The sequence below is a fragment of the Camarhynchus parvulus genome, chromosome 1 (assembly GCF_901933205.1).
Source record: "Camarhynchus parvulus chromosome 1, STF_HiC, whole genome shotgun sequence".
NCBI classification, from domain to species: Eukaryota; Metazoa; Chordata; class Aves; order Passeriformes; family Thraupidae; genus Camarhynchus; species Camarhynchus parvulus.
The window spans coordinates 64,876,189-64,902,843 of record NC_044571.1 but is presented as its reverse complement, the minus strand read 5'-3'; the positions used below and the strand labels follow the sequence as shown (position 1 = coordinate 64,902,843).

General features: G+C 41.3%; 1 protein-coding gene across 1 annotated transcript in view; it reads left to right on the top strand.

The window, feature by feature from the left end:
* The first annotated feature begins 210 nt into the window (after positions 1-210).
* The window catches only part of FREM2 (FRAS1 related extracellular matrix 2), a 122,712-nt gene continuing 96,267 nt past the window's right edge, over positions 211-26,655 (top strand). The window contains exons 1-2 of the mRNA XM_030943348.1: positions 211-5,506; positions 9,150-9,239. Coding sequence (XP_030799208.1) covers positions 358-5,506; positions 9,150-9,239 — 5,239 coding nt within the window. The 5' untranslated portion in view covers positions 211-357. The remainder of the gene's footprint in view (positions 5,507-9,149; positions 9,240-26,655) is intronic.

Below are 26,655 nucleotides of genomic sequence, written 5' to 3'. Positions count from 1 at the left end.
CCATCGCCCCCCACTCCCACCGCTCTCCCGACACCACCTCCTCCGCAACCTGTTGGGCGGCCGCGGGAAGGAGGGACGGAGGAAGGGGGAGCCCCGACCCTCTCGTAACTTGCATGATTGGCACATAGCTCTGCCCAATCGCGCATGGCGGCTTCTCCCCCCGCGGGTGCCCATTGGCTGCTCAGAGGCGCGGGGCGGGGCTTGCCGGCCCGCGGGGCTCCCCTCCGGAGCGGAGCGCGGCGCGCTCAGAGCGCAGCGTGTGCGCGGAGTGAGAGGCGCCGCGCCGGCGGCGGAACTGGGGCCGCGATTCGGCCGCTGCCGGAGGTTCCCGACGCTTACGCTCCGCCGGCAAGGACGATGCAGCCTTTCCCCGCCGAGCCGCGTCGGCTGCTGGCTGGCTTGCTGCTGCTGCTGGCCGGCTGCGCCTGGGCTGGGGCGGCGGAGCCGCCGCCAGGCAGCAGCGCCGCGGTGTCCTCGCCGTGGTCGCCGGAGGCGGACCCCGTGGTGGTGGCCAACCGCGGGCTGCGGGTGCCCCTGGGGCGCTCCGCCTGGCTGGACCCCACGCGGGACCTGGTGCTGCAGGTGCAGCCGGGGGACCGCTGCCACCTCACCGTGCTGGACGAGGACCCGCTGTGGCAGCGCCCGGGCCGCCTGAGCCCCCGGCGCTTCCCCTGCGACTTCGGAGCCCGCGAGGTGCAGTACTCGCACCTGGGCGGCCGCAGCCCCGCCCGGGACCGCGTCCGCCTGCAGCTGCGCTACGACTCGCCGAGCCGCGCCCTGGTGCTGCCCCTGGTGCTGGAGGTGGAGGTGCTCTTCACCCAGCTGGAGATCGTCACCCGCAACCTGCCGCTCACCGTGGAGCGCCTGCGGGGCACCAGCAACCCGCTGGACGCCCGCAGCCTGGAGTTCGCCTTCGAGCCGGGCCGGCAGCGCTGCCGGGTGGGGCTGCTGCCGCTGCTGGCCGGGCTGCCCCGCTACGGAGAGATCCTCAACTACCCGCCGGCGGCGGGGGGCGGGGGCGGGGAGGCGGCGGGGGGCGGCCCGATGCCGTCCGTGATGTGGGACTGCGAGGAGTTCCTGCGCCTGGGGCTGCGCTATCGGCACACGGCCGCCGGCGGCTCCCCGAACCGCGACCTGGTGCCGCTGGTGGCCGAGCTGCGAGAGGCGGCGGGCGGCGGGGCGCTGCTGAAGCGAGAGTACTTCCAGGTGCTGGTGCGGATCCGCGCCGGGAGTGAGAACGTGGCCCCCAAACCCAGCTTCTTGGCCATGCTGATGATGGAGGTGGACCAGTTTGTGCTCACCGCCCTCACGCCTGACATGCTGTCAGCTGAGGATGCGGAGTCACCCCCCGATCTACTGCTCTTCAACATCACCTCTCCCTTTGGTCCTGGCCAAGGCCACATGGTCAGCACGGACGACCGGAGCTTGCCTGTCACCTCTTTCAGCCAGCGGGATGTGCGGGAGCTGCGCATTGCCTATCAGCCACCCATGGAGGACTCCGATCGAGAGAGGCTCTTTGAGCTTGAACTGGAAGTGTTGGACCCAGAGGGTGCTGCCTCGGAGCCCTTTGCCTTCGTGATTGTGGTGAAGCCCATGAACACTCTGGCACCCGTGGTGACCCGCAACACTGGTCTCGTGCTCTACGAGGGGCAGTCAAGGCCTCTCTCAGGCCCAGGTCCCAGCCCCAACCTGGTGGTCAGTGATGAGGATGACCTTGAGCAGGTGCGGGTGAGTGTGGTGGCAGGGCTGAGGCATGGCCACCTCACTCTCCTGGAGGACACTCCAGGACCTGCTGCCCCTCATAAACACTTTACAGTGGCTGAGCTGGCAGCAGGCCGAGTCATTTACCAGCACGATGGCAGCGAGTCTCCGCTCAGTGACAACCTTGTGCTGCGGCTGGAAGATGGTGGCTCTCGCCACCGTGTTGAGTTCCTTTTCCCCATTACCCTGGTGCCCACTGATGACCAGCCACCCCTACTTAATGCTAACACAGGGCTTGCCATGGCTGAGGGTGAAACAGTGCCCATCACCACCCGTGCTCTTAGCGCCACTGACATTGACTCCCAGGATGCCATCCTGCTCTTCACAGTGGAGTCTGGCCCCACAGCTGGGCAGCTCCTGCTCCGTCAGGCACAGCCACCGCCTGGCTGGGAAGAGGAGGAAGAAGAGGAGGGCTTTTCTTGGAGGAAGGTGCCAGGTGTAGCAGGGAGTTCCCTCATCTATGAAAAGCCAGTGAGAGAGTGGCTGCAACAGGACATTGTGGAAGGGCGTCTCTTTTACCACCACTTTGGGGCTCACAGCCCTGGCCCTGGGGTTGTGTTGGACCAGTTCACCTTTAGAGTCCAGGATGACAATGACCCACCCAACCGCTCTGGACCACAGACTTTTGTGATCAGGGTACATCCTGTAGACAGGTTAGCCCCAGAGCTCCATAGCGGCAGCAGCCTGCATTTAATCGTTGCAGAGCAGCAGGTGACCCCCCTGCGCCGGAAGCACTTGTGTTACACAGATCAGGACTCAGGGGACCGGGAGCTTCGCTACACAGTAATCCAGCCCCCCACTGACACGGACTCCAACCACCCTCCCGAGGCTTTTGGAGCACGCCTTGGATCCCTTGTGCTGACTGAGGATCACTCCGTGGAAGTTACGCATTTCACCCAAGCCCAGATCAACCATCACAAGATCTCCTACCGTCCCCCACAGGAGGAGCTGGGGGTGGCTCCTCATTTGATTCAGTTTCAGTATCAAGTGCAAGATGCAGTTGGCAATGCAGCCAAAGGGACTTTCACCATCTACCTGCAGCCTGTGGATAACCAGCCTCCCGAAATCACTAATACTGGCTTCACTTTGCCTGAGGGAGGCAGCCATGTACTTAGTCCAGCGGAGCTGGATGCCAGTGACACGGACACTGAACTTGCCCGTCTCAGATTTATCCTGACCCAGGCTCCTCGGTATGGCCAGTTGCAGCTCTCTGGGTACAGTCTGGTTCCAGGAGGCATCTTTGGCCTGGAGGATATCAGACAAGGGAGAGTGGTGTATGTGCACAGCGGAGCTGAGACCAACAGTGATACCTGCAGGCTTGATGTGAGTGATGGGGTTCATTTTGTGCCCATCATACTGAAAATGAGTGTGCACCCAGTCGATGATGAGGTTCCTACGCTACGATTGCCCCCAGGCACTCTTGGTTCCTACCTCGATGTGCTGGAGAATGGTGCTGCTGAAATCACTGCTAATGTCATCCAGGGCACGGATCAGGATACAGATGACTTTATGCTGACCTTCATTGTAGAGGATCCTCCTCAGCATGGGAGCATCCTGGTTCAAGGAGTGCCTGCAGAGAGATTTTCCCAGAGAGATCTGCTGGATGGTGCTGTGGTATATGCTCACACCGGTGGTGAAATAGGCCTTCTGCCCAAAGAGGATGCTTTCAACCTTACCTTGTCTGACCTCTCTGAGAAGTGGCATGTCAGGGGCAGTGTTGTTCAAGGAGTTTCAGTCTTGGTGACCATTCTTCCTGTTGACAGTCAAGCTCCAGAAATTTTTGTGGGGGAGCAGTTCATGGTGACGGAAGGTGACAAGCAGGTCATTACTCTTGCTCACCTCAGGGCTGAAGATGTGGATACTCCTAGTGATGATATACTATGCACAATTGTTGCTCAGCCCACATCTGGGTATGTAGAGAACATCTCTCCTGCCCCGGGATCTGAAAAATCCAGGGCAGGTGTAGCTATAAGTGCTTTTACCTTGAAGGACCTCCGTCAAGGGCACATTTTTTATGTCCAGAGTATACATAAGGGTGTAGAGCCTGTTGAAGACAGATTTGCTTTGCGCTGTTCTGACGGCATTAACTTTTCCCAGAGGCACGTCTTCCCCATCCTTGTTGTACCGATCAATGACGAAGAGCCTGAAATCTTCCTGCGAGAGTTTGTTGTGATGGAAGGCATGAGCCTGGTGATTGACACCCCCATCCTTAATGCAGTTGATGCAGATGTCCCTGCTGATGAGTTAACATTCACAATCACCAGGCTTCCCAGGCACGGCCACATTGTGAACCAGCTGGTCAATGGAACTGTCCTGGTGGAGAGCTTCACCTTGGATCAGATAACAGAGAGCTCCAGCATTCTCTATGAACACGATGATTCTGAGACCAGGGCAGACAGTTTTGAGGTGCAACTCTCAGATGGTAAACACACCGTTAGGAAAATGGTACCCATCATTGTTATACCTGTAGATGATGAGACGCCCAGAATGGCCATCAATGATGGTTTGGAGATTGAAATAGGGGAAACTAGAACTATTAATAACAGAATATTGAAGGCTACTGATCTTGATTCTGAAGACAAAACCTTGACATACATTATAACTTATGGGCCAGGACAAGGCCTCTTACAGAAAATAAAGCCTTCAGGTGGAGTTGAAAATATCACCTGGGGAATGAACTTCACCCAGGATGAAGTGGATAGAAATTTGATTCGATATGTGCATTTTGGCCAACAAGGAGTTCGTGATCTTATCAAGTTCGATGTGACAGATGGAATAAATCCTCTCATTGACCGCTACTTTTATGTGACAATAGGCAGCATTGATATTGTCTTCCCAGATGTCATCAGCAAAGGAGTTTCTCTGAAGGAAGGGGGGAAGGTGACCCTTACTACTGATTTGCTTAGTACCAGTGACCTGAATAGTCCAGATGAGAACTTAGTTTTCACCATTACCAGACCACCTGTTCGTGGTCATCTTGAATGCACAGATCAGCCTGGGGTACCCATCTCCACTTTCACTCAACTCCTGTTAGCAGGCAATAAAATCTATTACATTCATACTTCAGAAGATGAGGTGAAAATGGACAGCTTTGAGTTTGAGGTGACTGATGGCTATAACCCTGTGTTTCGTACTTTCAGAATTTCTATCAGTGATGTGGACAATAAGAAACCTGTTGTCACAATCCATAACCTGGTGGTGAGTGAAAATGAATACAAACTGATAACCCCATTTGAACTGACTGCAGAAGACAGAGATACACCTGATGCACTGCTAAAGTTTATCATCACTCAAATACCAGTTCACGGCCAGATCATATTCAATAACTCCAAACCTGTCACCACCTTCACTAAACAAGATCTGAATGAAAATCTAATTAGCTACAAACATGATGGCTCAGAATCAGTTGAGGACAGTTTCTCTTTCACTGTTACAGATGGCACTCATACTGATTTCTATGTTTTCCCCAACACTGTGTTTGAAACAAGGAAGCCTCAGACTATGAAGATTCAAATAATGGCTGTGGACAACAGTGTTCCTCAAGTTGTGATAAATAAGGGTGCTCAGACTCTCCGTGTTCTGGCCACAGGTCACATCGGGTTTCTGATTACCAACAAAGTTCTCAAAGTGGAAGACAGGGACAGTTTACATGTTACTCTTAAGATCAGAATCACAGAGGGTCCGCGCCATGGCTTCCTGATTCACCTGGGGAAAGGCAACCATAGCATCAGCCAGTTCACCCAAGGTACTATAACACTTCATGTCCTTTCTTTAGATCACTGGAAACATTATTTCTCATGCTAAACTCTATAGTAATTGATGGGAGAAACATTCCAATGAAGAGCTTATTTAAAATGGCTTCATAATGTTTTACATATGTTTGTTTTTTATTACATCCGTGACAACTTTAAACAGGAAATGTGGTCTGCTGGGTAAATACTGATTAAAGGAGCTTCATTTCTTTGGATAGCTTTTTCCAAATAACTGGGATTTGCACTTTCTGTCAGTCACAGTGATAAAAGTTTAGATAACAGAATTGGGCTGTACATCTTAAGAGACAGTGCTTTTTTAACCAGTTTTATTTAGAAAATGCTATGGGAGTGGCCAAGTAGCCATTATTAACTAATGGCTTGGGTATCAGTTGCTGTACAGTCTGAGCACACCTAACTGTAAAAGCAAAATCCTTTCCCCACCAGTGGGAGATAATATATTATGAGTGTATTTGTTAATTACACAAATTAACTTAATTACACAAATCTTTACCACAAGTGTTTGTGGTAAATTAAAAGGTAATGTAAGCATTTAAAAATTATGTTAGTGGTACTTACTTTTACATGGCACTAAAACATTCAGTGATATAAATAGGGCAAAAACCACATGTGTCATATATTCTGAAATAAAGCCTCAACCCAAGGCTGTGAAGTAACTTTAACTGAAATGGGAGCATTAGCTATTCTCTGGAGAATTTTCCATGTTACTTTACAATGACTTAATGGCTAGTTAATTAACAATGAAATTAGGGTTTTTTTGCAGCCTTCTGCAGCTGTGGAATGAGCAAACAGCACCAACAGCATGGACACTCAGAGTTAAATGGGCCCAGCCAGGCTGGGCTGTGTGGTTGGAAAGGCTTGAGATGAGCACTTGCAGTTGGCTATGTTTCATTTCACAGAGCCCATACTGGTACATATCCATGTTACAGTCTTGGCTGTAGCCATGTTCTTGTCAGATATACCAAATCTTTCAAATAGGCCCGATGAACTTTGCAATGGCTGAAGTGTCTTAAGTTTTGCAATGCTAGTGCAAAAAAGAGGATGAGAGAAGACCAAACTGTCAAAGCTTTGGGGACCACCACAGTTCCTTAAGTGTTAGGCTTCAGTAGTGAACTGTGAGTAATATTGAGAATGTTGTCAGAATATGTGAGAAACAAGAGAGAAAGGGAGTGAGCAAATAAACAGGTTATCACTTATTTTAGTGGGTTTTCTCTTACATTGAAGAATGTGTAATTATTGAACAGGTGTTCTTTGCAAGCAGAGGAACAGTGATATCCTTTTTTTTTTTTGAGGATGTGTAGCACCTGGGAGAAGTACATATTCCATTTCCTCCTGTGCCATGTGGCCAGGTGTACATTTGTCGGATGACCAAGATGAAGTTGCTACTTGGCTTTGAATTGGCTGTCCAACCACATGGCCTGAAGGCTGTCTTAATATCCTGGGGCTGCCCAAGCTGAGTAAGAAGCATGCAGCCCTTAGGAAAGGTTGGTTTTAAAGCTAGTGAGGATTCCCAGAAAGTGGTGTAACTTCACAGTTTCACATACAGCACAAACGCTCTTATTTTGTGTTGGATTGAAGAGTGTTTATAAGAAATACACGTTTCTTCAATAATATTGGCCTTTGAGATGGTCATGCTTATGCTACACTGAGACAAATAATTGTCTAATGTTCAGGGCAGAAATAAACAAGACCCTCTTTTGTCATATTCCTTATGATCCCAGTGTAAGCACAGGTTTTGCAAAGAACTTTGGGAAGCCTCTGCATTGACTATTGGACCTGTTGTTATATGCTTTTTATGTTTTGATCTTCCCCTCTCTTTAAGCCTCTTACCCTGTCATGTGCCACCTCTTTCAAAATGCTGAGTAGTTCCAGTTTCATCAACACATGTGGGTTCTTATGGGGCTTGTAAAACCTTATTAGAGTCTTCCAGTTTATGTTGGAAGGGAATTCTTGAGGTCATTTGCTTCTATCTCTACTCAAAACTGGGACAACTTTGAAGTCAAATGAAGCTCTTCAGGACATCATGCAAAAAAGTTTTGAAAGCTGCTTGCTAGTTTGCGAAGTCCATACTCAAACTCCCATTTCTTGGATTTGTTCCTGTGGTTGTATGAACAGGCAGTCTGACCACTTTGAGTAGGGTAACAAGATTCATTGTGTGCAAGCAGCAGGAACAGTCTGGTTTTTCAGATTCCTGTAACTGGAAGAGAGGGCAGAGCAATTGTTTAGAACACAGCTTTCTGCTAGTGGGGATAATTATATTTTTTGAAATAGAAAATTATGCTTGATGTATTTCAAAATTATATTGGAGGATTCCAGTATAAAATTAATTTTATCAGGCACTATAGTAACACAATTATGAATTGTGCTTATAACTAGACAAGTTTTGATATTGCTAGCACAACCTAATCAGCTGTGGAAGGAAAGCATAGACTTGCTGAAGTAACTCCAAACATGTTGTTAAGGAACAGAAAACAGGTCATTCTTTGCAATTATTTTGACAAAATTAATATCTTTGGATGACAGGTGGCCTTTTTTTCTTATGAGATGGTCCTGGTCCTGCAAGCACCAGTTCAAGTGCTTATCTTTACGTATGCTGGAACCATGGATTTTGATAAAGCTACCCACATGAGCAGAGCTGAGTACTTGTGTGTTTGCCAGATGAAATATTTATGTGCTCCACTGGCATGAAGAAGTATTTGTTTGCATCCTCTTTACAGCCCTGTGAATTTTTGATCTTTAACTTTCAAACATATATGGAAGAGATTCTTCAGTTACATATATTTGCTGATAATGCCCTTTGCTTATTTGCACTTAAAGATGTCTGGTTACTTTGGAACTGAAGATTTTGTGAAGTTCTAACAAAAGTGCTTTTGTTTTTTTTTTTTTTTACCCACGCATCTACTCTAACATCAGAGGAGAACTTGGGTGGTACTTGAGCTCCACTTTAATGTGATTGATTTCTAACACTTTTTCTTGAAAAAAGTATCAGACTTGGTTTTTACCAACAGCAGTCCTTGAAAGAAAGTGACAAAAATTAGTTTTTATGTATATACATGTTTCTTATCACTACTCAAGGAAACCAGAAAAGAAACAATATTAACAAATGTTTGTTTATCTTTTATATACTTTATGATAACTGCTGGTTCAAAATTCTACATCATTTTTTTCCTTACTGAAGTAATTTCTGTTTACTTAAATGGCATCTATTTGGGTTCTTAAAACAGTCAATCACTGTAACTGTCCTCTGCAGTACTTTGCAGGTTGAAAAATGACAGAATCAATGTCCTTGTGGAGATACACCTCTGTTTAAGAAAAGGAACCACTAAAAATATGAAGTAGTTCTGACTGTCAAGCCCATGTTTTTAAATTTTATTTCAGTTATTTTTTGTAAATACAGCTTAAAAGAAAGAGAGCCTGGGGGAGGAGGAAGTAAAGGGAGAGAGAATGAATGATATCTGTAAAACTTCAACACTGTTGATACTGAAATTCCTCAGTTCTGCTGTGGGACCTTGACCTCCCTCTTGTTGAAGCTAAACTATTTTATACATGTCAAATTTTTCTAAAAAAAGGTTTCCTATCTTCATAATTGAAATTAAAGTCTATTTTTCCTCTTTCCAGCTGATATTGATGATATGAAGATATGCTATGTTTTACGAGGGAGTGACAATGCCACCAGTGACATTTTTCATTTTTTAGTTGAAGACAGTGGTGAGTACTCCTAAAATCTCAGTTTTTATTGTTATTTAAAGACAAAGAATTTAAGTGTCCTTTGGGAGTTGAAGGACATAGAATTTGATTGAGGGAAGTCTGTGTTATCTCCCAGAATGTGATTGATTTTATGCTTTCCTATATTTTAAACTATTTCCTATGATTATGAAGAGAGGTGCTGATAAAATGGTCATTGCAGCTAATGAAAAAACCTCAACCTACACTAGCAAGAAAGTGAAATTCTGTAAGTCTACTCAGATACCTTCTATACTCAAATAGTAGTAGTATACTTTCTGTAGTTTTGCCTTTGTATTCCCTATCCAGGCTCTTCACACATAAATTCTCTTAAGTCTTTATCTTGAGAAACTTTTCATATATGGTTATTGTTGTCTATCTTTTTAAAGGTTCCAGTTCTAAGACTATTCATATCAAAACATTATTCATACCAAAACATGCACCTGTTGTGTAGAGTTCAAGTTTTTATTCTATGTACTTAACAGAATCCTCAATGGCTTGTCAAAGGTCTTTGTCAGGCGACTGGTGTGAATTCTCCTGGCTAATACTATTTTCTGGGATTGTGGGGAATGCAAAAGACAATTATTTGAAAAATAATTGAGAATACTGGTGTGTACTCATTTGAGGGAGAGCTATGTTGGGGTTTTTTGTTTGTTTTAAAAGCACAAAGAAAGAACAGTTTAAAGAGTACGCAAAATAGATCAACAGGCTTTTTTTTCCCCTCCAAAGTCTGACTTAATGTGGATATTCGTAAATGTAGATATTCCTCTGTGTGGTAACAGGTGGCTAGATTATGTTACTTTAATGCCTTTTTAAATATGTGATACATAGCTCTATGAGTAAATGGCAATGAATTTTATTAGTTGATTTAATAATATACTTCTTAGAAAGAGCGCTTCAAGTTAGCTGATTGTCAGCTCCTGTACACAGCTTGTGTTACTGCTTCACAAGAAGCATAGCCAATTAAGGCTACTAAGATCAGTGGACAGGGATTTGTCATGTCTGTCACAGACTGGACAGTTTTGTCACCATCTACCATTGCTGAAGGGGGATATTAAAACATGTTTTACTGTTTATTGCGCTGGACAAGCACAGGGGGAACACTACCTTTTGAGACTTTTGGAAATGTCTTTGCAAGTCCTTGTGACATTAGAGACCAGGTAGTGACATAAGAGTTTGCAACACTCGACTTATTTTCCATAAATGTTTTCTTTTCACAGAGATATAGGTTAGAGAAGCTTAAAGGTACGTAAAATGGAACATGGGATGCTGTCTTTTCATAGCAAGACTTTTTTATAACAGGTGTCACCACAAGGTGAAATTGTTCATGATTTTTGAGTTATTCTTTTAGTAAGTGAACAAATATTCAGTCTTGAGATTGTTTCAAGGTGTTATGTGATGGGAGTAATTAAAGCTGATGAAAGTTTGCTCTCAGTGAGCTGTTTAACATCAGTTCTTAAAACTGAGTTGCCCCATGAAAGACCAACATTTGTGGGACTTGTCTCTGTGCTATTTAACACTTCTTAGTGGCAAATACATAGTCAAAGTAAATTGCACCTAATATATGATTTTTTTTTCATTGGAAAGCTTACCTGTCACATTTGCTTCTATTTGGCAGAGTTGTAACAGCCTGTCAATTGTAACAGCATGCTATTTTTCAGAATACAAAGAATCATGATAGCAAGGTGCTTGCTGATTTTTTAGAGCCTTTGGAAGTTGTGACATTACTGTCATAACACTACTTAGCTAGATGGTAAGATGCTTTTTGCTATCCTGAGGCTATTTGTTGACGGAAAAATGAGCTGTGTTGCATTTCACAGTATTTCTGATTTTGAAGATGGTAAAGATGTATTTAAAGTTGATGAAGTTGTGATCAAAACATTAGTTGTTGTCTGTCTGAAATATCTCAAGTTTATTAGCAATGTCTTCAGAATCTGTAACAGCTGAAAAATCCAGCAATTTAATCTACTTCTATTTCCACCCTCCTCAGAAAGACTTCAAAGCCAGTGTTTTGCAACTCAGATGTATTTTGGCAGACTTTCAGTTGTACCAAGGCTATTGTTTAGGATTTTTTTTGATTTTAAGCCAAATCATATTAAGAGACTCCACACAAGAGCTGAGTTGAAAGATGGAGCACAGGTGATCAACATCCATTGTATAAAGCCACGCTTCAGACTTCTTCAAGATTTTTGCAGTAGTTTGCACTACCCTGCAGTGCCTAGTGCTATAAATCAAATAAGCAGGACTTCACTTAAACTGAATTGTGTGATAGTCCCTGAGTGATCTGGTTTAAATCAAGAAGCATTTCAAAACATGATTCAATGAATGAATAAGCATTCGTATAATTCAGCTAATGTAATTTCAAATAACATAAAAATCCTAAAATAAGTCACATCTTGCAACCCAAGTATTTTGTGTCTTCTAGGTTTTCATGCCTCAGCCACAACAGCACTTCCTGCTCTTTTCATGTGACATGAATTAGAAAGTTATTTTTGCCCCAGACCTGTATGTTGCCTGTAAAATACTTTTCTACATGTCCTGTGATATTTGTTCATAATCTCTGAACTGCAAATAGGAGAAGAGCATGACTTCCTCTAGGTCTGTCTTTTGGTGGCTGATCTGCCATGCTCCTTATACCATGACTTATGAAAACAAATGCAGAAGCTCTTTTGTTGGGCTCTTAAATGAGGAAAGTCTGACTGGGGCCTGAGGCTGTTATTTCGTGCAATTGCCTGGAGACCAAGTACAAGGAGTCATCAAACTGCTCTGGTGTGAGCTTTGTTGTGGATTTGGAATTTTGTTTATCTTCTCACATGCAGTAGTATTTGTGGTAAGCAAGTTAGGGCAACAGCAGACTGGGTGGGTAGGTGAGGGGGAAAGGGCCAAGTCAGCCCTCTGCCCCCTTGCCTGCTCCCCTTCTTGCAGTGGGAGTGAGGCGAGTGCCATGCTGCATACCAAAGCATGACCTGGGACCTGAAAGCATGAAATATGGCACTGGAACAAAGTTGTTTGCTTAGTGGCCAGCAGAGAAAACTGATGTACGGACAAACTAAGAGTAGCTTGGGGGGGTTATGGCTAGCTCATCATAAACTTTGTGATGCTAACTAAAGAGAACAGATATGGGCTCAATATGAAGAGAAAGGAAATCCATTTAAAAGGAAAGTAAGTCCTTAGGCCTATAATTAACAAGTAAGAGCATAGGACTGCTGTATTCAAACCAAAATTAGAGGTTTCACCAGGAAGAACTGGTTGAGGTTTAAAGCTCTGAAGGAGTCTTATTGTCAGCATCAATTACCTACAAATGTATGGCTGTCAATATTTTCTGGCTTTAAATGGCATTTTTAATAAGAGCAATTAAAAAGTGAAATAAACTGGACACAGTTCCCCTTTTTATCAACACCGATGTTTTTTAAAGGTAGAAAGCCTATGCTTCCTATGTAGGGAAGATGTTCTGCTATAAAGTGGGTGAGCCCATGCATTTCTGTTGTACTTAGAATAAGAAGACTCTGTAGTATATCAGATGCTGCTGAGTTAGTGACATTTTCAAAGAAACTACTGTGGTTCATATTAAGAATTTAATTTCCATTTTGTTTTGAATTCTAATCTTAAAATAATAATGTGGAGATCTTTTGGTACTAAAAAAGTGTTATGAGTCCATTTCTGTGAAACTTTGAAAGAAGTGTGGAATTTTCTTTTTCACAAAGTTGCAAAATAGTCTCAGTTGAATCACATTCCTCAAGAGTGGCCTCTACATTCCATTAAGAAGGTGGAGAAAAAACGCTTCTTGGCAAGTGCAAGCATGTGACAGTGGTGAATCCTGATGTTTGCATTATAAAAATTCTTAATTCAATGATTAATAAAGGAATGAATGCTACCAGAATGCAGGGAAAGCAAAACTTTTATTTCTCATGGGGAGGTAAAATGCAAATCTAGACTGATAGCTGAACTCCTGCATGTATTTCTGGTATGTAAGTTTCAACACTATTGAGAGACTCACTAGGCTGAAAAAAAAAGATTCAGTTGAAAATGCTTCAGTCTTTTAAAAAATGAAAAATACACTCATAGACTAGCTTATATCTGATAATTTTAAGGAGAAGCTGCAGTTTCTGCAGCCAGTTCATATTACTGGAAGCTTGGCAAAATTATGTGTGTAGGGCACTGCATAGAGTTGGTGCTTCAGCTGTGCAAAATGGCACTAATCTGTATGGAATGAAAGTTGACACAGAAATTAGCTCCAGTTGAGCTAATGTTAAGCTCTGGTACCTGTTTCAGAAAACTGCACACTACAATTTTATGCTCCATCCCTTATGAGTTGTCTGAGCATTTTTAGTCCTTATGTGAACTGGGCATGGAAAATGCGGTTAAAACTGAGGTCTGTTGTTTACCTTCTCTTTATTCATTGCTCATCTGAGATTTGTTATTGTCACTGCAGTAAGTCGTAATAATTGACTAAGAATCTGGATTTAATGCCCAGCTATCTATTCTGTAGACAATATTTTCTCATGAAAGTTGCTGTTTCAAATAATCTGAAACTGGTTGAACTGGTTTAAGGCAGTTTTTTCGCCAGATTCTGCTGATTGTGTAGTGTAAAACAAACATACCCCAAAACTGGCAGTAAACTCAAGCCCCAGCAGAACCTCTATGCCTCCAGAGGCAGTATCAAGATGAAATACATTCCCCTGCCCAGCAGTGGGTGTCTGGGGTAGCAGCACTACTGTGGCAGCATGTGGACTGCCTGTTAGAGAGCAGCTATTGTATTCTTTTGATTCCCATAAGAAAAATTCTTTATTCAGGTTTTGTAGATAACTCTGAAATGTTCAAGATCAGGTCATGTAAAGTCAGTGAAGGAATGTTCATCTCTTTTAAACAGTGGTCTGATCCCAGATATTTTTAAAAGGAGACCTTGTTCTTGTCCTGCTTGTTACTTGACTGGTGCTCTCATCGCAGTAGTTTGCCGTGTTTGTTCTCCCTCCTCTCCTGTCTGTCTTCTGAAGCTTGGGAAACTGTCATCCAGGATTGCAGCAGCCATGGAAGAAATTTGTGTGTTCAACCTTAGTATTTTTTGTTGCAAGAGGCCAATGCCACACTAGTAATAATGCAAAATATTACTAGTGTGGCATTAATCAGTTCTGTTACATTTTCCTGTTTTGAGTAACAAAATGAGATAACCCTGATGTGGGGTTTTGGGTCTGGAGCATTCTAAAAAAAACCCTGATCATGTGAGGGGAAAGCCCATTTCCTATTCAGCTTTAATTTGAACCAAAATCTGTCTGTCCCTTACCTAACTTCATTCTCTACTCAGTGCTTAGGTGGAGTCCTCCAAACTGCTTCTTTAGGACTGCTATGATATCTTGCAACACCTTGCCTCAAGGGTAGAATGGTTTCAAAGGGGAAGTAATGACAGATTCTCATAGCTGGTTTAGGAATGTCAGGATCACTCGGGAAACAAGAATTTATTCATTTCAGGCTCTTTGGGCAGCTTTTCTGACTTAAAGCCAAAGCATTGCAAAGCCATGGCTCACTAAAACTGGTGATTTACATCATTAGCTAAATCTTACTTAAACTTTTTGTTACAGATCCCTAAATGCCTTAACACAGCACTGCATTTTGCTGTACTAACATTTGGCTAAATCCCCACTGAAGCAAGAATCTTTCAAAAACAATTCCCTGAAGTTAGCCTATAAGCCAAATTTATGGGAAAATTTAGTAAACTTTTCCCAAATATGTTTGTGCAAGAAATAAAAGAATCATGTTCCACTGCCTAGACAAAACTCTCCATTAAGTTTGTGAAATACAGTTATTGCATCTGTCATTCTTTGTCTTGCTAAACAAATAATATTTTTTTAGGAACTTCACAATTCTGGTATGCTTTATTAATTTATGAGGGAATAATATTTCACCCTTGACTTTAATTATTAAACTATAACAGTTGTCAGTGCTATTTTTCAAAGCCAAAATGCCAATTTGTTTTCCTGGGTGAGCTATAATAATAATAGTGTTATGTCAGACCTTTTGGACTGAATATCTGATAGTTCCTAAAGTAGCAAATTGGTAAAATATAATTGGGAATTATTTGCAGCATCCTTGCTTGACCTCACTTATGGCATTTGGGCACACCACTCTTGGCAAGACACATCAACTACATTTATCTTTGGCTTAAAAATGAGGACATCACATGTTGGTGGTTTGGTCGCCATCATTTGCCAAGTACTGTATTGGATTCTGGTCCATTGCCAGGCTTGTTGCTGCTGTTTTAATATACTCTAGGATGATGCCCAAGCAATTTTCCACATGTCACACTTCTTACTCTAAGTATTATCAGGGGATTTAAATAGTTAATTTGACACTACAGTTTATATATAAAAAAATCAAAATAAACTTTACTGTAAATAAAATACGAGTTCATGGGGATGTTATTGTCAATGTGGCTGGAAGGTGTCAGCAAAATTATCTATCTGTGAAAACATACAGGATTAAGAGATGTTTATATGGGGCATATAGAAAGTCTGGTACAAGCCTTACTAATCTCAGTGATAAGATTTTCATTGTCTTCTGTTCTAGTTATTATATTGATCTCCTTGTCCTGGCATTTTAGACTGAATCATGGGAATTACTGAATTTTCCATTTCTAACTTGAATATCACCTTATCCTCCAAATATGGACATAGAAAAGACCTGCTTTGTCTAGTTCAAACAAGATGTTTGTTTGAGATGAATTAAGGTAGCTGTGTGATTTAGCAAGAGAATTTTTGTTTGGTTTTGATTATTTGAGTTCAAATGATGATTTTATCCAAAAACAAAGCTTTCCCTCTGCTCCCCATCCTGGATTTTTAATAATTTTCTTTAAAAAGCAAAGCAGTGTAATTGAAAATGTGGATTTAGATATTGCCTTCGATTAATAAAGGAGAGTCAATTGTGCTTTTAAATGTCTTTTATACAGAACTTAGGGCACTTTGTCCAAACACGGAGGTCTCGGATGCAGTTCCTTCCCTCATTTGAGAGGCTTTTTAACCCATACTTCCACTAATGTGCCTTTGCTTACATTCTGGCCCGTTTTGTACTGATTTTCTGTTTGCTGCCCGAGTATATGAGTTCTTAATTACTCTTTTGAATATTGCCTGCACTTGAATGTTCCACTTTCAACTAAGTATTGTTACCATGAGGCCAACAAATTCTCTTTTTTTTTGTGTGTGCTCATTCCTCTTCTCCTTTTGCCCCTATATTTCTCCCACGTTCCACAGAATAAAATGGCTTAGGATCAGTGCCTTCCAGAATAACCCTTAGGCTGGTGGTTTAGATCAGGGTTTAGAGCAGGCAGATATTGATTCTGTTCCAATTCTCCTTGAGTCAGGGCCAGTGGTCTTTTCTTCCATATAGAATGAGTGCCTGGACTGTTGGGCTGGTTGAATGGAAAGGAAATGTCTCAAACACCAATACCTCTTGATAGTATTTTTCTAGTTTCCACCTGAGATAACTTGCTGAGTAATCACACTTTCAAAGAACAGATACAGTTGCAACAAAATGTACCCGTTCAGCACTTGGAGCTCAATCACACTTGTTTTCCTGAGCTGAATAGTGCCATTGATTTCATTTGACCTGGTCAGATGAGACACAAGGAAGGTGTAAGGTAGCCCTATAAGTACTTAACAGGTTTCTTACTTAAAAATAATCCACAATTTAGCTTTTATATTTTTGTGATAAAGAGTAAGGCCCAGATAGCAGCAAAAGAAGCATGACAATGAGCAGTAAAATTAGGTCAAAATGCAAGAATTAAAGGGATTAAGACACACTAGGCTTAAGTAGAAGAATTGAGAACTCTCAGCAGTAACACTGATTGCCAGTGACATGAGAACCTGCAGAAAGACGCTAATTCCTAAAGTGAGCTATAATAAGCTTGTGAAATTATCTTGGTAGTCAGTTGGAGATATTTTTGATTTGGATATTCTGAAGAGCTCTAGAGCAGGGACACTGGGTGCTATGAAGAAACCCTGCTAACAGCTTGTTTAATTTCCCAACTTGTTTTAAGCAAGGGATTCTAAACAGCCCTCAAGAGAAGTTTTGCTTTTATCACTTCGCTGGCCAGTTAACTGTGTAGAGTCCTCTAGAGTTCCCATACAGGTCTGTTTGAGTAGTAAAAAAATGTATGCAGGAAGTTTCTGGATTTCTTTAAAAATTAGGTCGATATTTATTCAAAGAGTGATAAGCATCTCTGAAACAAACAACAGATACATGAAAAAAGTATTCCAACAACAAAAGTTAGTGAGTATTAATCTGTGGAAAGATGCTAAGAATCAAATTAAATTAAAAATGGAGAAAATATCATTATGGCATATTTTGTCATCAAAGTCTCTCAATTTCTGCATCTTAATTTGCAACATTCTCACTGGTGCAAGTTTCTGTTTGCCTTGCTAGATATTATAAGGGCAATTCTTGCCTTATCAACCTCTGTGTTTTTTCTGGAAAAATGAAGACAATTATTTTTGTTTCATAAGCCCAAATTTTCCTTGGATACTGTTCAAATTTTTCCTGAAATCATATTACTTGTTCTTTATAATTGGCATTGAAGTAAGTTAGGGAGTGTTTTGGTTGGGTAGAGCTTAATGATGGAGGCAGTAGAGTGTTTAGGGGTAGGAATCAAGGAACGACCAGCAAAGTACATCTCTTGGTGAGAGTCTGTTATAGAGCACCCAGCCAGGATGAAAAGGCAGATGAAATATTCTATAAGCAGGTGTGAGAAGTCTCACATTCAGTAGCTCTTGTTTTCCTGGGAGACTTCACCTTGTAGCATGTCTGCTGTAGGTCCAGGACAGCAAGGAGGAGGCAGTCTAAGGAGTTTTCTGAAATGTATGGAAGACAACTTCTGACACAACCAGGGGAGTTCAACCAGAGGACCAGCTGGACCTGATGTTTGTGAGTAGAGAAGGACTGGTGGGAGATGTGCTGGTTGGAAGCTCTTTTGGGCACAGCTATCATAAAATTAATGACCTTAAAGGAAGAGGATCACCAGGGCTGCCACCTTGGACTTCTGAAGGGCAGACCTTGGCCTGTTTAGGAGCCTGGTTGACAGAGTATCTTGGGAGCCAGTCTGGAAAGGCAGAGGGGGCCAGGAAGACCCACATTCTTCAAGAAAGAAATCTTAATAATGCAGAATTAGGATGTCCCCATGTGCCAGAAGTAGGGAAAAAGACCAGCTTGCCTGAACAGAGAGCTTTGGCTGAAGCTTGGGGAACAGAAGAGCTTATCACCTTTGGAAGAAGGGGCAGACAATTCAGGAGGAGTACAAGGGTAACATGAAATTATGCAGGGAGAAAATTAGAAGAGCCAGATCCCAAGTAGGGATTAATCCAGCCTCTGCTGTGAAAAACAATTTAAAAAGTTTCTATTAATACATTACTGAGAAAAAAAGGAATAAGGAAAATATCCTGAATTAGATGTGGGGAGAAAAATAATGATGAAGGATGAGGGACCAAGTTCACCCTCAGCGAAGTTTGCTGGTGACGCCAAGGGAGTACTGATCTTCTTGAGTGTGGGAGGGAGGGATCTGGACAGGCTGGATCAATGGGCCAAGGCAAACTGGAAGAAGTTCAACAAGGCAAAGTGCTGGCTCCCATTCTTGTGTCAAAATAATCCCATGCAGTGCTACAGGCTGGCTGAAAAGGACCTGGGGGTACTGGTTGACAACAGCTGCACATGAGGCAGTGTGTGCCCAGGTGGCCAAGAAGGCCAATGGCATCCTGGCCTGTATTGGTAATGGCGTGGCCAGCAGGAGCAGGGCAGTGATTGTCCCCTTGTACTCAGCACTGGTGAGGCCACACCACAAATCCTGTGTTCAATTTTGGGCCCCTCCCTACAAGAAGGACACTGAGGTGCTGGAATGTCCACAGAAGGGCAGTGGAGCTGGTGAAGGGTCTGGAGCACAAGTCCTGTGAGGAGCATCTGAGGCTGCTGGGGGTTTTTACCCTGGAGAGAAAAGGAGGCTCAGGGGAGACTGCTCACTGCTCTCCACCTACTGCCTAAAAGGAAGGTGTAGTGAGGTGGGAGTTGGCCTCTTCTCCCAGGGAACAAGTGACAGGACAAGGGGAAATGGACTCCAGTTGTACTTGGGAAGGTTTAGATCGGATATTCGAAAAATTTTTCATGGAAAATCTCATGAGGCATTGAAACAGGCTGCCTGGTAAAGTGGTTGAATCCCCATCCCTGGAGGTATTTAAAAGACATGTGGATGTCATGATTTATTGGTGAACTTGGCAATGCTGGGTTTGTGGTTGGACTCAATGATCTTAACGGTCTTTTCCAACCTAGATGATTATATGATTCTATGAAATTAAAAGCCAGGAATGGTACAAGCAGAGTAAAAATCCTATTAGAGTAAATTAATTCATTTGACTTGTGTTGATTATTGTTTGGGTTGGGTCTAGGTCAGAATATCATAGACTGGTATAGTGTGGCTTGTTTTCTTTAGGGTTTCCTTTAGTTAATTTTTCTTTAACAGATTTAACTAATTAGTTTTTGGTTTTGTAACTAGAAAAGATTTCATTTAGCAGTAGGCTCTTAGGAAGCTCTTTGAAAAGACCAAAAAAAATTTCCCCTTCCTGAAGAAGGATTTTGACTTGTTTAAGTTCAAGGCATTAGTAAACCATTAATTCAGTCAGCTTGATACACCATTGCCCTGAATGTTTGCCAGGATTCCAATCTCAGTAACTCTTAAGTACCAGCATTGCACTTCTGTCACTGCTGTGTAATGCACATTTTCTTCAAGACTGTAGGAATGCTGTTACCACACACTTTGCTGCCTCTTTAAAGCTTTGTAGCTAGGGAATAACATAATAATTAGAGAGGGAATTGTAAGAATACCTTTTAAGAAACATTTGAAGCCTAATTCAAACCCGAGTGCCTCCAGTGAGGCTCTGTGTGCCTCAAGGTTTTTGGTTTGAACTTCCATCACTGAAATCGGTGAGAAATTTTTTTTCACTCACTACCGTGGTGTTCAAGAGCTTGTTGTACAAGATAAGATTCTCATAACTAAAAGGTTATTCAGCTGTGTCTAAAACTATTTTGCCCTAGAAGTTTTAATTTTACGGCCTTCAAAGTATTTGATTTCTTATTCTGATGTCTGCTTTGTAGGCAGAACTTGTGAACTCAAGAGCCTGAGACACTGTAGCCAGTTAAAAAAAGCCCACTGAAGTACTCTATATATTATTTCAAGACTTTCCTGGGCTCTGTGCTGAATTCAGCCAATGTCTATGCCATTAAACTGGCTCATCATGACCGTAGAGCATTTGTAGTCCTGTGTGCTCAGATACATCCCTCCTAAAAGAATTGCACTGAGAGTGTTTTGGGTAGAGATACAAGATTCTAGTGGAAAGGAAACCAGTCAATACCTTTGTCTTTTCCTGTCAGATGCACAGTGCATCACACTCTGCTCCTTCTTTAGGGATAGATGATGCAGTGTTGTACATTTAAGATCCAAATGACAGAGCTTCTCTACTGGGCGTTTTGGGTGGGATTTTGTCCTAGATTAATCCTAATCAAGTTGAGGTCTTTTAAGTGCTGTATTAATAGCCATAATAAATTTAGGTTTTGTTCATAACCTTGAGGATGAGTAGATGTAGATGTGACATAGTAACAATTGCTCTGAATTCTAATCCAATTTTGCCCATAGTTTCCTTTTAATGTGTACTTAGAACTGCATAAATCACGCAAGTATTAAAAAGAATGGTGTTCTGCACTGGCAAGGTGTACATTTTAGTTGGTGAAGTGGACATTTTCAAGCTTGTTGGCTGATTTGGGTATTACACTAAACATAGGAAAGGACATGAGATTGCCAGTGTCTTGCTTTTACTTATTAAATTATTGCATATTGTGCATGTTGCAGACATTTGAGACCTGTGCTCAATTTTCTGTGCTTCCTGAGGCATGTTAAGTAGATATTTCCTATAAAACTGCTGTTACCTTTAGGCTGTAGGAAATGTGAGTTAGCCTGTGCTCCTGCAGAATCCTGTTGTTTGTACACCAGTGGCAAGTGGGAATGAGACAAAGCAAAGTATTGCTTTTGTTACTGTTTTGTTTTGTTTTGCCACCACTGAAAAAACACAGACAAGAAGAGGAAAGAGAAGCTGGAATAGGCAGACTTCGCGCATTAAACCAAAGTTTTATTACTGCAGTGGTTGTAGGGGCCTAAAAAGGAAGGATTTCACTGGGATTCATCAGCCAGCCCATGGGCTCAAATACTTTCATCTAGCTCTCCTTTCCCCTCCCCTCCCTCCCACTTAAAGATAGGCAGAAGGTAATTTAGTAGTACGTCCTGCAAGTATTGTAGCAATAGCATAGCAGAGTCCTGTGGGTCTTTTTAATCTGCACAGTTACTGTATGTTTGGTTCTTATTTTAAAATGTACTACTTCTGACTTGTTGAAGGATCACAACTGGGCTAGATTCAAATAAGCAGGATAATTTTCACCAGTGTTGTTCTGCCCTGAATCATATAATGCGTAATTCTTGAGTTTCAGATTGTGAAGTATGCAGGAATGGATCACAATAGAAAAATGTTTTATTCAGTCACTTGTTTATTTAAGGGAAAACAACTCTTTAAAAGAAGAAGTACTAATGCACTTCTAGCATGTAAAGTATCTTATTTTTTGTGTTCCTATTCCCCATTCAACACACACAGCCTAATCACCCGCATCTCTATACCAAGGTACTGAGCCTGCAGTGATTCCTGTATCATGTCTCCACCAAACCGAATTATGCTGCTATTTAAACTCCTTTACTGAATTGTTAGGTTCATAGCACAAGTAAATTCAAGATTATATGATCTCTTTTGATCAGCCCATGAAAATATATTGGCACTGTATTCCAGTTAATGCCCTGCAAATGTTTACTAAATCTTTAGGAAAGAGGATGAGACAGAGAAGAGAAATATTTTTTATGAGGTCGGTCTTTTTTTCTCTTTATTGGGTTTCCTCACTGTATCCCCCAAAATAGCCTTTAACTAATTCCCTTTTTCTGTCATTCAAGAGAGCTGTTTCTGAGAAAATGCATTTTGCTACTCTTAGCATGCTTGAAAATTGAAAGAAGCCTCAAAAGAATCTGGAGCTGAGAAATGCAGACCCATTGAATGAAATGTTAGTCGTAAAATTGTAAAAATTTCAACATATTGAGTTTAGACTGTTAGTCTCTTTGTAGTTACTGCTATTATTTAAAGTAGATTGATAATCATCAGTCATGGGAACTCTGCTTGAAATCATATGATAAAATTATGTCCTTCCCTCGATTGCTACTTGTAACCACCTATTAAAGCAAATAACTTAAGTATGCAACTTGTGATTTTTCACGGTTCTTTAAACTTCCCTTAACTACACGCATGTTTTGAGGTCCCAGATTCATCTAAACCTCTGAGGAGGAGACATTCCTGGATCAATATCTGGTAACCGAGTTGCTGAGATCTCAAGTGACTGCCTTACTTTCTGGTGCTGTCTGCTTCTAGGGAAACTTCATTTAATGGGGACACCTCAGAGATTCCTCTTATGTCTGATGAATCTGTTGAACAGACTTCCCCTGGCTTCCACAGCTAAAAGAGAATAAATCTAAATCCTCTGTGGACTTGACTTCTATTTTTAGTAAGACTGTCTGCAAGGTATGTGGGATGGAGCTGCTTTTCCTAGCTGGGACATACTTTTGCAAATGCAGGTGGAACCTGGTTTGACTATATATGGCTTTGCTTGTTTAGTCCCTCATCAACAGGAAATGTGTCATTTATGTAAAAAATAGCTTCTATACAGTTTTTCCTGCACTTCATCAGTTTTGTGCTTGGAATGGAATATATGGACATTGGAGCAAAAATATGTTGTAAAACATCTATATATTCTTTGTTTAAATCTTGTGGTTTTCATACCTTTTGAGTACTTTGAAACATAATAATTTTTGTGTAGATTTTTTCTTTCAAGTATTAATTTTTACTTGTGAAGTGTATTTTTGGGTGTTGTGTTTGTTTGTTTTTTTTCTGGTTGGGTTTTTGTGGGAATTTTTGTTTGCTTGTTTGTTTGGGGGCTTTTTTTGTCATTGGTTTGGTTTGGTTTTGGTTTTTTTTGGTTAGGTTTGATGACTCCAAGAAGATTGAGTGGTAAGATTGAGTATTAGGTATGTAGATAACTATTATGAGTTAATATAGGCTTTTTTTCTACAGCATTTGTCATAGCAATGCATTACAAAATGATCTTAAACATCTAGCAAATGCTGAGCTTCATGAAGTTGACAGTTTGGACAGTTTATAATGTAATGTTTTGTTTGAAGGAACTTGTCAAGTTTCGCAAATGCTGGGAAGTATAATTTGCTGAGAATCCTTGTTTCATGAAATGTTACAGTAATGGTGATTTTGCTAAACAAAGAGGCTAAGCTGCTTCTGGTCTGCTGGCAACTTTTGGATGCTTGATTTCTATGTTTCACCCATGTTAGGAAGTGGCATCACAAGGATCAGTGGTTGGAATTTGAATGCAGCACAATTGAACTTAGAGATAGGAATGTAGTTTTTAAGAGCAGGTGATCTTAACTGGTAACAGATTTCCAAGGCAAGTGGTGAATTCTGATATCTTCAAGAATAGATATCTTACAGAAAACCACCCCTCCTGTGAAACTACATCCAACACAAAGTTACTGAATGGACTACTAGGTTCTCTCAATGCAGAAGATCAAGCTAAATCATTACAAATGACTCTTTTGGCCTTGAAATTAATAAAGCAGGAATTTGTAGAAACTCCCGACTATTACTGACTTTGCCTGCATCTAGAGATAGCTGCAAATCTCTCCTGGAAACTTAGAGAAAAACTGAAAAGAGAATATATCATTTGAGAAAATTCTTACCAGTTCTGCTCTTTCAAACTGTATATATAAGAAACAATCCTTACTCCTTCTTGACCCTCCTCCAAGATCCTTAAGGAAATTAAGAAGTGCTATTGTGAAAGTCATAGAAGGACCTTTAAATCACATAGCTGAGAAGCCAAGAATTCAAAGAAGATAAAATAAAACCTGAATGGTACAGAACTCAAAACCTGTGGATTGTTATAGCTTTTCATATAGTCAGTAGTTATTATTTGTTTAGTATTTCAACATACAATCTTATCCCTCTCCCACCTACACACATTCTTGTAAAGTATATCTTTCTAATCTTAATGTTATCTTAACATTTTTCACCTCAGGGAAGTTTTTACAAAGAATTCTGTAAGTAAACAGCACTTGGAAAAAAACAACCAAAAAGAACACGAAATCCTAAATTTGACCAAAATGATTTTTAAAACCTTTTGTATTTAACAGTTAAAAACCCCTTAAATTTGCCAATTTTTTTTTCTTTTCAAAACCCCATAATGTGCCAGATACTCTTAAAATAATATTTTATATAAATGTAGGGACAATATTTTTATAGAATTCCATTGATTATCCTGTTGTTATTAGCTAGATCAGGGTTATTCTGACATAATCAAAATAAATAACTCCATCCTTATGTAAATGAATGTGAAACAAGACTAGGCAGATTTCTACCCCCTTCTCAACCAAATTTTACCGGCAGAGAGTGTCTAACATGTGTCCTGCCTGGTTAGTGTCTTGCTTGGAGGAGTTCAGCAGATCAGAGAGAGATGTCATGTTTGTCACACTGCTGGCTCTCTGTGGATGTGCTGTCACGTGATACCAAATGGGGGGATATGGGTGACTTTCTGCTCTGATTATGGGATGTCAGTCTTTTCTGCTTCACTCCTGTTTTTTTCCCCTCATATAATGCTGAGGTTGCTTTGGTGAGTAGTACGGCTCACAGTTAAGTCTTAACTTTTGGATTCTTGACATGCCTGAACTGGCTTTCCACCTGAAGAAAAGCAGGTATTCCTCCTTCAGTGCTTAGCTTTGCATAAATAGTTCCTGACCCTGACCAGTGCTCATGAACACATGTTATCCAGTCAGCTACAATGAAGGGAGACTGAGAGCATACTGTTCCAAGCAGCAGTCAGTTTTAAAAAATATTAAATATTTTTAATTTATAAAAATATATTAAAATATATTTAAAATTGAATATACTGATTTTAATAACACAAAATATATTTTAAATATATTAAAGGTATATTAAAACATGTTTAAATATATTTTATATTAGTTTATATATTTATATTTTCTTCTGCATCAGAAAGACTCAAATTTCTGATGAAAAATAGGTATTTGGAGGGGAAAGATGGTCAAGAGATATTTTCACACATCTACAGAATGCTTTGTAGGTCAACTTTTAGTTCTCACTGATCACAGTACCTGAAACTACAATTTTCAGGCCCAACCCACCTTTTCAGTGTAGCACTGATAAGAGATTGTCAAGAAGCTGATAAACACAAACTTAAGGATTAAGGGTAAAATAAAGTGTATGTGGTGGTCTTTCAGTGCAATGTGGTGTCCATGAGTAAATACAGATTTTCTTCCTTTTTTGTTTTAATATCTCTTTCTCTGAGCTTCTTTTAAAATCCTTCTCTTACTTACACAGTTCAGTAGTCCTTGCCTTTTTTCTTGCTAAGATTAAAAAAAAAATATTTTCCCCTCCACAAACACATTACCTCTGAGAATTCCCCTTTGGGCAGTGTTGTTCAGCTTCATTCCAAAATACAAGGTTGTGTGCTAAATGACATAGAATAGGATACACAGGAGGAACAAAGGCATGATTAATTGCCTGTGCTAGTATATTTGTTTTACTTCAAGCTAGCTGCATATCTTAGAGTAGCAGAAGCCACAGCATGAATTCTAACATATGTTTGTCCAGGCACAAACTTTCTGTGTGCTGAGGTTATACGTGCTAGATAAATAACAAGCATTGCTAAAACCCACATTTCAATCCCTTAATTGCTAATGTTTGGGTGCTAGCTAGATCAAGCTAGCACAGGTACACTGTCCTGTACTCTTATTTGTTTCTTAATTTTTCTCAAGATTTAACTAGCTTTGGAGGGAGCTTGTAGCATACTTCCCTGGGAACTTTTAGTTTTTGAGGTTTTAAATGCAAGATCTGAATGTTGTTGTAGTCTGCTCATTTATTACATTATAACAAAAAAATATTCTCAATGTACAGACAAATGTTGCTCTTTTAAATTCAGAAGGAGAATAAAAAGGATGGTAGTCATATGTTTTAACAAAAATGTCGAAATGTATGTTTGCAAATCTAATGGTAATTTTGGGATCCTTTTGTAGTTAATGGAGGTTAAATAAGGGTGATTCATCTCAGTCTAAGAAACAAGCTAATAGATGAGTTGAATTGCTCTCCTGAGGTGCTCATTTTTCCATTTATGTCATGGTACATCTTGGCTGTTAGTGGAACTCAGAAAAAAAAATGTTGCATCTACGTACATAGTTCTGTAACGCCCACATATGGTTTTATTTGCTGAA